The 14,604-nt window shown below is 43.3% G+C and overlaps 1 protein-coding gene across 2 annotated transcripts in view; it reads right to left on the reverse strand.

Moving 5' to 3' along the window:
- The window catches only part of LOC138304105 (fer-1-like protein 4), a 1,042,026-nt gene that overhangs the window by 52,408 nt on the left and 975,014 nt on the right, over nt 1-14,604 (reverse strand). For both annotated transcript variants that reach the window (XM_069243852.1, XM_069243853.1), the window contains 3 exons: nt 9,955-10,040; nt 7,810-7,908; nt 6,728-6,969 (listed from right to left, as the gene is read on the reverse strand). In XM_069243852.1, the coding sequence (XP_069099953.1) occupies nt 6,728-6,969; nt 7,810-7,908; nt 9,955-10,040 (427 nt within the window). The remainder of the gene's footprint in view (nt 1-6,727; nt 6,970-7,809; nt 7,909-9,954; nt 10,041-14,604) is intronic.

Here is a 14,604-nt window from a genome sequence, read left to right on the forward strand (position 1 = left end):
CTCCGTCAGGGCATGGAACATCTACAAAGACAATGTGCAGCATCTCATTTAAGAATATTTCACTAAATGTTGCACAATACTAATGACTGTACACTGACATCGTATCACTGTGAGTTGTTGTGTTGTTCCTCTGTGTGTCTGTACACTAACTTGCTATATATGTGGGATTAGCACTTTAGGGGTGTGGACTACCACTCCCATAAGGTATTGTTGTGTTGTATGTAAGATTTGTTATGGACTACTCATCACAATGCATCGAGCTAATAAATATTTTCTAAGGGGCATTTGTACATGGAAATATGGAGATACACATCATTACTGCCTTTACCTTTGCTGGTGCTGGGTGTCCCTGAGGTGTCAATGTCAGTGAAACCACTGACAGCTTCAGGAAGCAGAGTGGACTCCACCATGTCTTCCAATGGTGTAGATGGTGTCTGGGTGGGTAGTCCTCCTCCAGTGCTCCTTGCCTCCTTTAGCATGCTGGCCACCCTCTGCTTGGCACGGGAACACAAGTCATACCATCGCTTGCGTATCTCCTCAACAGAGCACTGTGCAACACCCAATGCGCATATTTTTGTCTGGATTTCGTCCACATTTTCCTCTTCTCACTTTCAGGTACCTCGAGTGAGTTATTTCCAAAAAGTTTATCATGGTTCATGACCACCTCCTCAGTGAGCACCTCCAATTCCTGCTCACTGAATTTGAGCTTGAGCTTCCTGTCTCCTTTCTCCTTCACATTCCCATCATTGGCCATGTTGCTGTTTGGTCCTGGCTGGATCACACAACTGCCTCCCTGGTCCTGGGCTGTGTCTCTCTGCCTGCTCCTGTAGGTGTGACTCCTGGAAACAGCATGGCCTGACTTATTTCCTGGTTGTGATGTCATCAGCCTGTTCCGGTTTGAAGTTTTCCCAAATTGCGATTTTCAAATACCAAATCGCTCATTTTTTTGTGTTTCAGTATTTGCAACTCACAAATTGAGTTTGTGATTTTTAAGAAATCGATATTACCGACTCACAGTTTTGATAATCCCATTTTGCATTTCTAAAATAGCGATTTCTTAAAATTAGCTATTTACGAAAAGCAAACCGGGAGCTTGATACATCTGGCCCAAAGTTCTTTGCTGAACATAATCGCAAAGGGTAAATTCTAAAAAGAAAACACCACTTTTCTTTACTGTGACAGAGACACACAGCCTTGGTTTGTTTTAAACTGTGATATGGGATAGTTTTGTTCAGGTTTATTTAGTCACAGAGCTTGAGCTAGGCTTAGTTTATACAGTGATGGAGCATAATATGAGCCTGTCTATTACAATTGAGTGGAGACTTGTTTATAATGTCATACAGCATTGGAAACAACCAACTTTCCCTGTAAAATAGCTTTTCAATCACAAGACCATTCCTGTGAAGTGGTCTTCCACTCTTATCAGTTTTTCGGTAATGTCTAGATCCCAATCCAACTGCTTTAAAAGTGTTAATTAGCGGAACTGGTATAGAGAAATGAGCTACAAATAGCAAGTTTATGAGTACCTGTGAATGTTGTAGGTTTGTTTCTACACTAGCCTGAAAAAAACAAATATCACCAAACAAATATCCATAGCAAAGTATCAGATTGTAGCCAAAACATCGTTGTGACACACTGGAATTATAAAGCAAGTAGCAAAGCAGAAACTAGCAAGGTTGGCACGTTTTATAAAAAAGCCATTTGTTATAAAAGGTATGATCTTGTTGAGGTTGTGGCAATGGGTGTAGGAAAGTACCAGCTTGCCTGGCATGTTACCCCCATAAATCACTGTATATATGTTGTTTTAGTCTATGTGTCACTGGAACCCTGCCAGGCAGGGCCCCAGTGCTCATAAGTATGTGCCCTGTATGTGTTCAATGTGTGATGCCTAACTGTCTCACTGAGGCTCTGCTAACCAGAACCTCAGTGGTTATGCTCTCTCTGCTTTCGAAATTTGTCACTAACAGGCTAGTAACTAAATTTACCAATTCACATTGGCATACTGGTACACCCATATAATTCACTTGTATATGGTTCTGAGGTGCCCGGGGTATTGGGGTTCCAGGAGATCCCTATGAGCTGCAGCATTTCTTTTTACACCCATAGGGAGCTCTGACAATTCTTACACAGGCCTGCCACTGCAGCCTGCGTCAAATAACGTCCATGTTATTTCACACCCATTTACCACTGCACATAAGTAACTTATAAGTCACCTATATGTCTAACCTTCACCTGGTGAAGGTTGGGTGCAAAGTTACTTAGTGTGTGGGCACCCTGGCACTAGCCAAGGTGCCCCCACATCGTTCAGGGCAAATTCCCCAGACTTTGTGAGTAAGGGACACCATTACACACATGCACTATACATAGGTCACTACCTATGTATAGCGTCATAATGGTAACTCCGAACATGGCCATGTAACATGTCTAAGATCATGGAATTGTCCCCCCAATACCATTCTGGTATTGGGGGGACAATTCCATGATCCCCCGCGTCTCTAGCACAGAACCCCGGTACTGCCAAACTGCCTTTCCGGTGTCTCCACTGAAGCTGCTGCTGCTGCTGCCAACCCCTCAGACAGGTTTATGCCCTCCTGGGGTCCAGGCAGCCCTGGCCCAGGAAGGCAGAAAAAAGGATTTTCTCTGAGAGAGGGTGTTACACCTGCTCCCTTTGGGAATAGGTGTGAAGGGCTGGGGAGGAGTAGCCTCCCCCAGCCTCTGGAAATGCTTTGATGGGCACAGATGGTGCCCATCTCTGCATAAGCCAGTCTACACTGGTTCAGGGATCCCCTAGCCCTGCTCTGGCATGAAACTGGACAAAGGAAAGGGTAGTGACCACTCCCCTGACCAGTACCTCCCTTGGGAGGTGCCCAGACCTCCTCCAGTGTGTCCCAGACCTCTGCCATCTTGGAAACAGAGGTGTTGGGGGCACACTGGACTGCTCTGAGTGGCCAGTGCAAGCACTCAGAGCATCCTTCTGATAGGCTCTTACCTCTCTTGGTAGCCAATCCTCCTAACTTGGTAGCCAAACCTCCTTTTCTGGCTATTTTGGGTCTCTGCTTTGGGGAATGCTTCAGATAACCAATGCAAGAGCTCACCAGAGTTCCTCTGCATCTCCCTCTTCACCTTCTACCAAAGGATCGACCGCTGACTGCTCCAGGACGCCTGCAAAACCGCAACAAAGTAGCAAGGTGACTACCAGCAACATTGTAGCGCCTAATACTGCCGGCTTTCTCGACTGTTTCCAGGTGGTGCATGCTCTGGGGGTAGCCTGCCTTCACCCTGCACCAGAAGCTACGAAGAAATCTCCAGTGGGTCGAGGGAATTTTCCCCCTGCTAACACAGGCACCAAAAGACTGCAACACTGGTCCTCTGGCTCCCCTCTCATCCCGACGAGCGTGGTCCTTGGAACACAACAACGCTGTCCAAGTGGCTCCCACAGTTCAAGTTTGGTGGAGAGTCCTAGCCTCCCCACGCTAGACTGCAAAGCTGTGTAAAGCGTGATTTGCAGCTGCTCCAGCTCCTGTGCACTCTTCCAGGATTTCCTTCGTGCACAGCCAAGCATGGGTCCCCAGCACTCTGTCCTGCCGTGCACAACCTTCTGAGTTGTCCTCTGACGTCGTGGGACTCCCTTTTGTAACTTTGCATGGACTCCGGTTCACTCTCCTTCCAAATGCCTGTTGGGGTAATTCTGCGGGTGCTGCCTGCTTCTGTGAGGGCTCTCTGAGTTGCTGAGCACCCCCTCAGTCTCCTCTTCCAAAAAGCGACGTCCTGGTCCTTCCTGGCCTTCAGCAGCACCCAAAAACCTCTACTCTGACCCTTGCAGCTAGCAAGGCTTGTTTGCGGTCTTTCTGCGTAGGAATACCTCTGCAATCTTCATCACGACGTGGGACATCCGTCTTCCAAAGGAGAAGTTCCTAGTCCTCTTCTTTCTTGCAGAACTCCAAGCTTCTTCCAACCGGTGGCAGCTTCCTTGCACCTTCAGCTGCGGTTTCCTGGGCTCTTGCCCCCACTGGACACTGTTGTGACTATTGGACTCGGTCCCCTTGTCTTACAGGTACTCAGGTCCAGAAATCCGTTGTCAGTGCACTGTTGGAGTTTGTTCTTCCTGCAGAATCCCCCTATCACGACGTCTGTGCTCTCTGGGGGTGGTAGGTGCATTTTACTCCTACTTTTCAGGGTCTTGGGGTGGGGTATTTTTCTAACCATCACTGTTTTCTTACAGTCCCAGTGACCCTCTACAAGCTCACATAGGTCTGGGGTCCATTTGTGGTTCGCATTCCACTTTTGGAGTATATAGTTTCTGTTGCCCCTATACCTATGTGCTCCTATTGCAACCTATTGTAATTCTACACTGCTTGCATTACTTTTCTTGCTATTACTTACCTAACTTTGGTTTGTGTACATATAACTTGTGTATAGTACTTACCTTCTTACTGAGGGTACTCACTGAGATACTTTTGGCATATTGTCATAAAAATAAAGTACCTTTATTTTTAGTAACTCTATGTATTGTGTTTTCTTATGATATTGTGCATATGATATATGTGGTATAGTAGGAGCTTTGCATGTCTCCTAGTTCAGCCTAAGCTGCTTTGCCATAGCTACCTTCTATCAGCCTAAGCTTCTAGAAACACCTCTTCTACACTAATAAGGGATAACTTGATCTGGCACAAGGTGTAAGTACCTCTGGTACCCACTACAAGCCAGGCCAGCCTCCTAAAATGGGTTTCTCATAGATCCAAAAATGCTTCACCCACAGGTGTCTAGTGTCTTGTCAGATAGCATTATGGCTGAAAGCTCATGTTGCACAGAACATGGTTGAGAAATGACAAACCGTTTTGGCATCCTGTTGAGCTGTCCAGAATGCACTGTTCTAGCATATAATCCACAGGTTATTTGGGCAGGCCTAAATTTACTAAGGGTATTGGGCACTTGCTTTCAGAACCTAATTTTCAACTGCGCCATTACGTCTTTCTAATGGTAAGTGAATCAATGCAAAGCTTTGTGTTTCTTTATGCCATGTTGCACCACTGATTGCCTGTGCAGAATGTTACGAAATCTATCCTGTTGAATGTAGTCACATGTGCTATCTGGCACTAATTTAATACTTCATAGATGTAGAAATAAAATAAAGCAATCCCACCAAAAGGAGATTAAAGAATTCTGTACTGAGTGCTATCCCACAACCTAACTGCAGCCTCAAGAGCCTTGTATTTGGCTATATTATCTGCCTAATCACATGTATGTTAGTAATTTGAATTTGATGAGCCACATTTCATCGGTGCATATCACAAGAACTATCACTTGAACGGGCAACAAACAGTGATATTGCTTTGGTTGATCCACCATTCATAGCGGCCATTCAGCTACGGTTCCCTGCACGTTGAAACGGTATACAACTAAAGTCAAACTATGACTTTAACTCCTTCTCAAGTTATCCTTAAATATTTTTTGTCAGTAGACGCTGTGTTGCCACCAGGCACTCTTTCTTTATCTAATACATCTAACATTCTTTAGGGCTATTCTGTGGAAGAAAAAACACAAACAGACCCTTCTGGGGTAGTCTAAATCTATTGCATTGAGTTCTCATGATTTGCATAGCGGAACTGTGCTTTTCCCAAGTCTCCGCAGCAGGGAAATTCATTCTCCTGCATTGGTAAAGAGGTCCCTGTTGACTACATATTTACGGAACTAAGTCAAAAGCACCAATTGTCTCAGGAAAAGAAGCATGTGTCTTTTAAGCGGAGTGTTCTAAACCTCTTGTCACTGTTGAGTTAGTGGCAAATCCCCTTCATTCTTTATGTCAGCGTATTATCTGTATTTTGACCTTCTCTGTTTAGATCTGTTGGATCTGATTGAGTTGTCTGAGGTACAGCAGTTTGATTGTGCATGGGGTGCTGTGGTTGCAGATAAGGAACAAGAGAGGGAGCATAAGGAGCAAGTGCCCTTGGAATAGGAACATGGTCTGTGAACCCTGTGGTAGGACCAGTAAGGACCATGTTTCACTGTGATAATCGAGAAACACTAGCCACTTAGGGCATGTGAAGTACTGCTAGTCTGGTATTTGTGTCTCTGGTATATTGCCCATGCGGTGAGACTATGGTAAATAGGTGAAGGTCTCGCAGTATTGATCTTTTAAAGCAGAGATTTTCCAGTACTGGATCTTGACCGTTAAAATGTTATATTTACTACCCTCATCTTTTAATTCACCATTACCTGAGTGCGTTTTCCTCGTGTATGACCTCCACTCCCTTAAAACAACTGAATTACAGTTTTATTTGTGGCGCAAAATGTTGTCCCTAAATTAACCTGACATTTCCCTCTGCCATGCTTATTCAAGACAAGCTACACAGCTTCGAAAAGAGGTAAAGATCACCCCTTTTAACTGGCTTTATAGAACACAACACATAGATCAACTGAACAAAGATACATTGACCAGTAATGAGAATTCAAAATTAAACATTTACTGCCACTGCGGTGAGCACAGGAGCAGTAATGAACTTAGTACATTTCATGAGAAGTACATTGCTTTTGCTGCTTTCTTGCTACACCTTCCCAATATATACATTTCCTCTAGCACAAAGATATACCTATCTTTTTTCATACCTAGCTATAATTTAGCATTATTTGTATACACTTATCTGCATTACATTCCCATTTGTATACGTTTTAAGTCTATAAATCAATTTACCATCACCGGTCTTTAAATGAAAAAAAAACCACAAACCTAGGAAATCATTAGCCGAAATTCGGTCGTAATCCCACACCTGCAGAGCCAGAACAGCGGGCTCGCGGAACTCGGATTCCTCGAGTGAAAAGAAGGACTCCTTCTTCTTGTATGTGATCTCCTTCTCTGTGGGTAAGTAGTCAAAGCGGAACACAAACCTCCAGTTGAAGTTGCCTTCTCCGGTCAGTGAGTTGAAATGCACATCTGTTTCCTGCTTGTCCTGATCTAGGCCCCGTATCCAACTGCAAAATTAAGTTGGTGTTAATTTGAATATGTAACATAAAGTTGACACTCTCCCATGGTGGCACAGAGAAGAGAAAAAAATGAGCGGGAACGCAGGAGTTAAGAACATTTTCTTCCATTTTCAAGAGTAATAGAAGGACAAGTCTTATTGTATCCCCAAAAATTCGGACTGCTCGAAAAACGTTTTGCCATTTTCCTGGGACAACTGTGATGTAAAATTCGGACCCGTTATTTTCAAAGTGTTTACCGGTGGACGCCCCCAAAATATCCCACCTAGGAAGGCTGGGGCCCTCTTGTTTTGTTGACGAATTTCTGTGTGGCCAATGGATTACGCTGCACTTCTTTGAAAGCTCAAAATTTACCACTAGATGGATCGACAGAAACATAGATCGACCTCTAGATTGACAAGATAGATAGATAGATAGATAGATAGATAGATAGATAGATAGATAGATAGATAGATAGATAGATAGATAGATAGATAGATAGATAGACTGACAGATAAGAAGAGACAGTAAGATATTATGCAATGTCTTACAGACAATTTGTACACCTAAGTCCTTGTCGCAGCCCATTTGAGCTCAGTGGCTTACACCGCTTATGAAGTATCTCTTTGTTATCAAAATATGGTTCCGTTGATCTAACAGGATGTACCAGATTATTCCCCACGGTGCCTCTAAACCCTATTATGCTATAAAAGTTACATTTAGGCATATAATGTTCTTCATAGGGAATAATAAAAGTTCTTGTTTATTGCTGCTTTTGGGAAAGATCAGATTGTACAGTGCTTGTAGCAGAAAGAGGCCGAAAACAGTTTCGGTGCCTAAAAGAAGCAGTACCTTTTAACATAGATATCACTAGAAGTCGCTCCCGTTATTGGATTGACGTCATCAAGAATAACATCATCGGTGTTCCATATAATGACACGCAACTCATAGCTACAAAAAGAGATAAAGAAAAGGTTTAGGTCATTAACTCGCATATTCGCTCACATAACACCTAATACGCAGTTGAAAAGAATTGTTTTTTGTTGTTACTAATTCGGTTGTAATTCCGCGTTGGGCCAGTTCCTCAACATGCATGGCTTTTTGAAATTATTTAAGTTATGCCCTTGAGGCTATGAAATGATAGTTTCTGCCACAGACAAATCATTTTACAACTATTTTGATAGATTAGCCCCTCGCACATAACAGACAAAGCATCTATCTCAGAGATTTTCTTTTCCTGCATGTTATGAAATTATGAAATTATGTCCTATTCCTTAGCTCGGGAAATTTGGATCTTGATCACTGATACAGTGGTCGACCGACTTTCGAAATTTCCACTTTTTCAACCCAAGCAAATCATTCTCGTTTCACCAGAATACATTACGTACAGCAGAATATGTAAACAAACCAAACTATTTCACATATTGAGTAATAACAAATCAAACATTATTATATCATCCATTAACTTGGTTTCAGGAGTGGTAGCAAATAAAATATTTTGATTAAGAGACAGCATATTGGTATAAATCAGTTTGTAGTTGAACATTTAAGTTTTCAAGAGCACCTAATGTTTTGGAGGTATGTGATGGTGTTCAGAAGCCCCCTATAAGCAGAGCTTAGTTTGTAAAAAAAAATAGAAGTGCCAGGGCCCTCATCATGAGGCCACTTCCACTTGTACTGCCCACTGCAGCTGTCAGTGCTACCAGTCACAGTAACAACATAACTACTAACCATCACACTCCTGCATGTGTTATAAATCTGATTATTCCAGCAACCCAAAGCTATAAGAACGGCTTTAGCGACATGCATTCATCATTTTAATGTATATGTAATTAATAAACATATGTTCTTGTTCTTGTCTCTAAATTACACAAACTGAGCCACCATTTGGCAGACTATCATAAGTGCTGGTGTTGACAATTAAGTTGTGGTGCCGGGCACCCGAAACCATCGGTTCAAATTATGCACTGACTATAAGCTGTTAGAAAGCTGAAATGAAATAAACTGGACAACATTTTGGAGTTTAAACAAGAGTTCAATATTTGAGGTCACTGACTCTGAGGCGTGGCATCAAGGTTTTCCAAACTCTTTTTGTGTTTCCATTTTGCTGCTGTTTGTCTCTCATTTTATATTATGGCCAAGCAAGCGTTCTACATAGAACTGTGTGATGCTATTTTTTGTATTTTACTCACTGTGCTACAATTTCCCTTGCTTCAAGACATACAAATATATGGCCTTCTAAATGCCAAACCAAGTTTAAACTTTGTTTTACCTATTTTATTATTACACTTGTATTAAAGGTTTTCAGATAACTAAAAGTTTAATTGAATGTCGTTCCTACATCTAGATTGTTCAGGATGTATTCTTTTCTCTCACTTCTTAAAAGCCTCATCCACTGTTTAAGGACACCATTCCAAATTAGCAGTCGTTGTACTATGATACCTCCCAAGACCTGTGGGCAGACATGAGCCTTTGTTTTTGATTAGAACAATTGTGTCTTAGCAGAGTGAATAAGGGATATTAAATAGCTTCTTAGTCAGTCCCAAATTTCTGTCTTTGGAAGGAGCTTCGTTCTGGGCACTTTACATGGAAACACTGTATAGTTCAAAACCATCATGGGTTCAATGTTAGCTTCGTCCTTCATGAGTAGCTGAGCCAAACCAACCAGGATCTGTTCAATTGTTGGGTAACCCCGGTGTGAGAAAGAGTAAAATCTGTACTGCTGCCCATCAGAGATGTATCTTCTTCACAACCCTTTCCGTTTCAGCTATGAATCAACAACGTCGTCAATATTGAACTGATGCTAAACAGATGAAACCTAGTAGCACTATAGAGAATCCAAAATTTTAGAAGCAACCTTGCTTTTTTGACTTAGACTTCATCCATACAGAAGTCTTTACAATAAATCTTGATCTTACTAGTCATTAACAAACACTTGCATTTGAACTGATTTAAATATGCTTGCAATTTGTTTCAGGAGACTGGGGTGACTCTTACCTGATTGGTTCTCTTGGTTTAATGTTTGTTGCGGGCGGTGCAGGCACATCATTTGGGAACATATCAAGCCACATGTGAAGGAAGCCCTAAAGAGTATAAAGAAAAAATATAGTTGAGATAAGAATAAATAGGAAACAAACCTACAGAACACTTAAGCATTATTTGCTAGATTTTTGGTCAATAACATGTATAAGGCTGGATATTATCAGTGAAGAACTGGATGTGCTCAGGTTATCAAATAATCATTAGAAGAGACAAGGTGGCAGAAGAATGGAAAGGACATTACTGGAAGGAGCACAATGAAAATAAAAAGCAATAAGACTTCCACTAAACAGACCAAATGGGCACTGCAATACAACCAACAGGGGGAGGGTGGAAATGTTAAAGGCAATGTATTTGTTATTACTTTTATTTTTTTGCAAAGGTCTTTCTATTGAAAATATGGCAAGTAATAACACAATATTTACATACCATCAGTGATAGATCAGTTGATAATGGTGCAACAACACTATTGTTTAGCATGCAGACACCGCTCCACACCCCTCCCCCATCTATTAATTCAGGCTGACCATATTAACCAGAGTTCAATGTAGTGAAAGAGTCCAAAAAGAGTGAGGTACAAATATTCCCCCTGTGGGCGTTCCACCATTCCCATATTTTCTCCAATTTTCATGAGCAGCAACCGCTTATATAAGTCATATACCTTCTCTGCCATCACGCACCAATCATTTGGTTTTTCAGTCTTTCAAATGTGGTACTTGTAATGCTCCCCATTGCTGTGCTATGTTGTGTTTGGCTATGGCCAGCCCCAAGGTCATCCAAATCTTTTCCATTCTACCCAGGTTTGTTTCATCCATATGTTCAGCAAACACCATTTCATTAAACACCCCATCTCAGCCCCACACACCTTGTTCATATAGGCAGCTACTAAGTCCCAATATCTCGGTATCGCTGGGCAGTCCCATGTTATATTAATGAAGGAATCCTCCTGGCCACAATGTCTAAGGCAGCATGCGTCCACTGCCCTGCTGATTTTTACCTTGCCCACACACACAAAATAGACCTATGTAGTATTTTCAGTTGCACCAAGTGGAAGCCAGGGCCTCAAGCCACTCGTCATCATCAATTTTCCCCAAGTCACTCTCCAGGTGCCCCCTCAGAGTTCGTAGTGTGTCTGGTGAGTTACTGATTAACTTTTTATATGCTAGGGTTGCTATTTTTTGGTGTATATGTTCCTCCAGTAGCCTATTGTCTATGTGTGAGGATTCTGAGAGGCCATTCCTACTCAGAAGTGCTGTCTGGAGTGTGTGCCACACTTGGAGGTAGCTGTAGTATTCAGTGGGCACTAGACAATATTCCCTTTGCATCTCCATGAGAGGAATGGCCTGTCCCTGTGTCTAGACAGGATAGCCCTCTAAGGTCCTATTTGGCAACTCATGGCTGGTCTCCAAAACCCCAAGTCTGTTAGTGTCCCACAAGGGGGTGGCTTGAATTATCCTCCCATCTTACCACACTGTGTGCCGAGTGCCAGAGGCCAACCGTAACCACAGTTGAGTCGCCAAGGGTGGAGAGCCTAGGGTTAACATAGACAGCTCTAAGGTATTCTCTTGGCCGCATGACATGTCTATCTATGTGACAGGCTGGATTGTCTGGAAGAGAGTGATCCCAAGAATTAATGGTCATGAGTTGCACTGCCCAGTAATATATTTGGGTACTGGATAGGGCAATGCCCCCATTGTACCATCCCCTAATCAGTTTAGTGGCAGCTATTCTTGCCGGCCCACCATCCCATAGTAGAGTTCAGAGTTTGATATCAATCGCTTTGAAATAGGTCATCGGGACCGGGAAGGGCAGATAATGCAGGGCACAGAAAAAAAGGGACAGAGCCATCATCTTGAAGAGCACTGCCTTGCCCTGCCCTGCCCAGCAATGACAGTGGCAGATCTCTAGAGTGGTGGACATAAGTTTTTTAACCAGGCAAGGAGAGGAAGTAAATTATGGAAGTAGAATTGGGCGGGCTCGGTGGTGACATAGATTCCCAGGTAGCGGAGACCATCACTGACTAGCAGAGCCTCACAACCTGAGGCAAACCTGTCACTTTCGTATTATGGACATAGCTCAAGGATTTTTTCCAGTTCATGGTATAACCAGCATATCATCCAAACAGGGCTAGTACATGCATAATCCTACTTGGGTTAGGAGTGGGTCTGCTACATAAAATAAGATGTCAACAGCTTATAGTGATATTCTGTCTTCCCAATGTTCCGATCAACACAGACCACGGACTAGTGGATCCATTCTGATCCAGGTTGTGAGAGGTTCCAACATGAGAGTGAAAAGTAAGCGTTAAACGGACAATCCTGTTGGGTGCCATGCCAGGGGTCGAATGTCCAGTATGTCTCACCATTGACAACCACCTGAGCCAGAGGAGAGACATAAAGAAGCCATATCCACGCCAAATACGTGGGTCTGAAACCCAGTAGCATCAAGACGTCAAACAAGTATGGCCACTGAACTGTGTTGAAAGCTATACAGGAGTCAAGGGAGAGGACTGGAGCATCCTCCCTTATGCATCTGGTCTGGCCAGGTACTTCGTGTATCCTCCACCAGCTCAGCGCTGTGCTTCGACTTGGCATAAGGCTAGATTGATCCAGGTGGGTTAGCGTGGTAATGACTGGAAGTAGACAACAGGCCAACAGTTTATTGTATGACCACTATAGAGGCAAGTCTTTGGTCTTGTGGGAGCAGTCCTACTATACAACTCTCTTCATACATCCACTTTAGTTGCAGGGCGAGTTTAGTGGCAGTGAGCTTGCACAGCATGATGGGGACGCTGTTGGGAGCCAACGCTTTGCCTGACCTCAACTTCCTTATCGCCCCACCTATTCCCTCCATAGTGATGTCCCTTTCCAGGAGTTCCCTATTTTCAGAAGCAGGAGTTGGGAGCAGGATGTCAGTCAATAATTCTCAGAAGTCTGCTGCTGTTGTATTCGCCACAGGGAAGTACAGCTGAGCATAACACTTGGCAAAGCTCTCTGCCACACCCCTTCTCTTGCACACTATTATTCCAATGTCAGTGTGAAAACTGCTCACTCATTTGTCCGCCTTCTCCTTTCTGTCAAATTATGCCAGGAGTTTTCCAGCTTTATAACCCACCTCACAAAGGCAATGCTGCACTGCTGTTTACCTTACCCTAGCAGCATCTGTCGCCAGAAACCAATATTCTCGTTCTTTGAGAGCCAAAACGTGTGTAGTTTCAGCCCCGCCCCAATCTGCAAGGGTGGCCTCCAACGGCAGCCTGTACCCTTTTAAAGTGGTGGGGCGAGTGAAGTGCCTCACCACTTTGCAAAAAAAAAAAAAACACCACCTTCCTTCTAAATCCTAAAGTAAACCACCCCTCCCACCAAAAACCCAAATAACACTAACTAAAACACAAACACTACACTTACAAGCACTACACATTTACATACATTACACACATGCATTACACGTGCATCACACATGAAAACAAAAAGGTACTTACCCACAGGCTCCGTGTCCTGCTCCTGTGCTTCTGCTCTCCGATAGAGGAAGAGCTCCCCTAACTAATCTAGATGCCGCTCTCATGCTGTTAACCAGCATGAAAGAAGCACTTGGGTTGGATGGAGCATCCTGGCGGGATCCTTCAGGCCCTGGAGGCCTTTCTTGAAACAGCTGGGTGGAGAGCTTCAAAGTGCGCATGATACTTTGGCCTGCACAAAGCAGCCATGCAAAGTGACATCTGCACCTTGGAGCACCCAATCCAGGCACTGCTCCAGCCCTCTGCTGCCGGAAGAAGAGGCAGTGCTCTGCTCTCTCTGCTTCCGAAGCAGAGGGCACACCCAGCACAGCTCTGGGCTGGTGCACACTGCATAATAAGAAATAAAATGGCAATTAAATCTTTTTATTGCCATTCTATTTCTTCCTGCTAGGCTCGCAGCCGGTGGGGTCAACGCTCCCCCACCCTCCAAGAGAAACTGCCACTGGTGGCCGCAAGGTTCAGTTTAATGTATTTGTTATATTTTGTGCCAACACAATGTATCAAAAATGTGTCAGGTGCTGATTACAGTGCCTATTACTCTGGCATGTTACTCACGTATCCCAAACTTAGCTCTAGATATTGGCTCATTTTTTGTCAGATAGCTCTAAACCTTATCACAGTAGAGAATGTGATAGGGAAAGAATGATCATTGTTCACAAAAGTAGTCTTCTTGGATCTCAAATTACACTGAAGAGTAGCGTGGAAAACAATAATTTGTGAGGCCTCTTGTCCTATTATCCACAAATCACTGCTATCTAAATTCCTTCTAGGCAAAACTCAGGTTCTCTGAGACCACAGTAGTCATAAAGTGTATCTGCCATGGGAACTTTAGCGGGTAGAACACTTTCTGTCTGGAGGTGAGTCTTTGACCTCTCAGATTACGCCTTCTTTCAAAGTTCAAAAATACTTCCAAAAAGTTGTGATTTTACACTGAAGAAAGAGTTTTCCAAGACAAAATTACAAACCTACAGTACCTCATAAGAATTTAAACAGATGATTGGGGATGAAGACAATGGAAAAGTTATGGTCAAGCTTGGAATACATTGTGCTACATGTGAATGTAAGTTGTCACACACATTCATGAACTGATT

This window comes from Pleurodeles waltl, chromosome 7 (assembly GCF_031143425.1).
Source record: "Pleurodeles waltl isolate 20211129_DDA chromosome 7, aPleWal1.hap1.20221129, whole genome shotgun sequence".
Lineage (NCBI taxonomy): Eukaryota > Metazoa > Chordata > Amphibia > Caudata > Salamandridae > Pleurodeles > Pleurodeles waltl.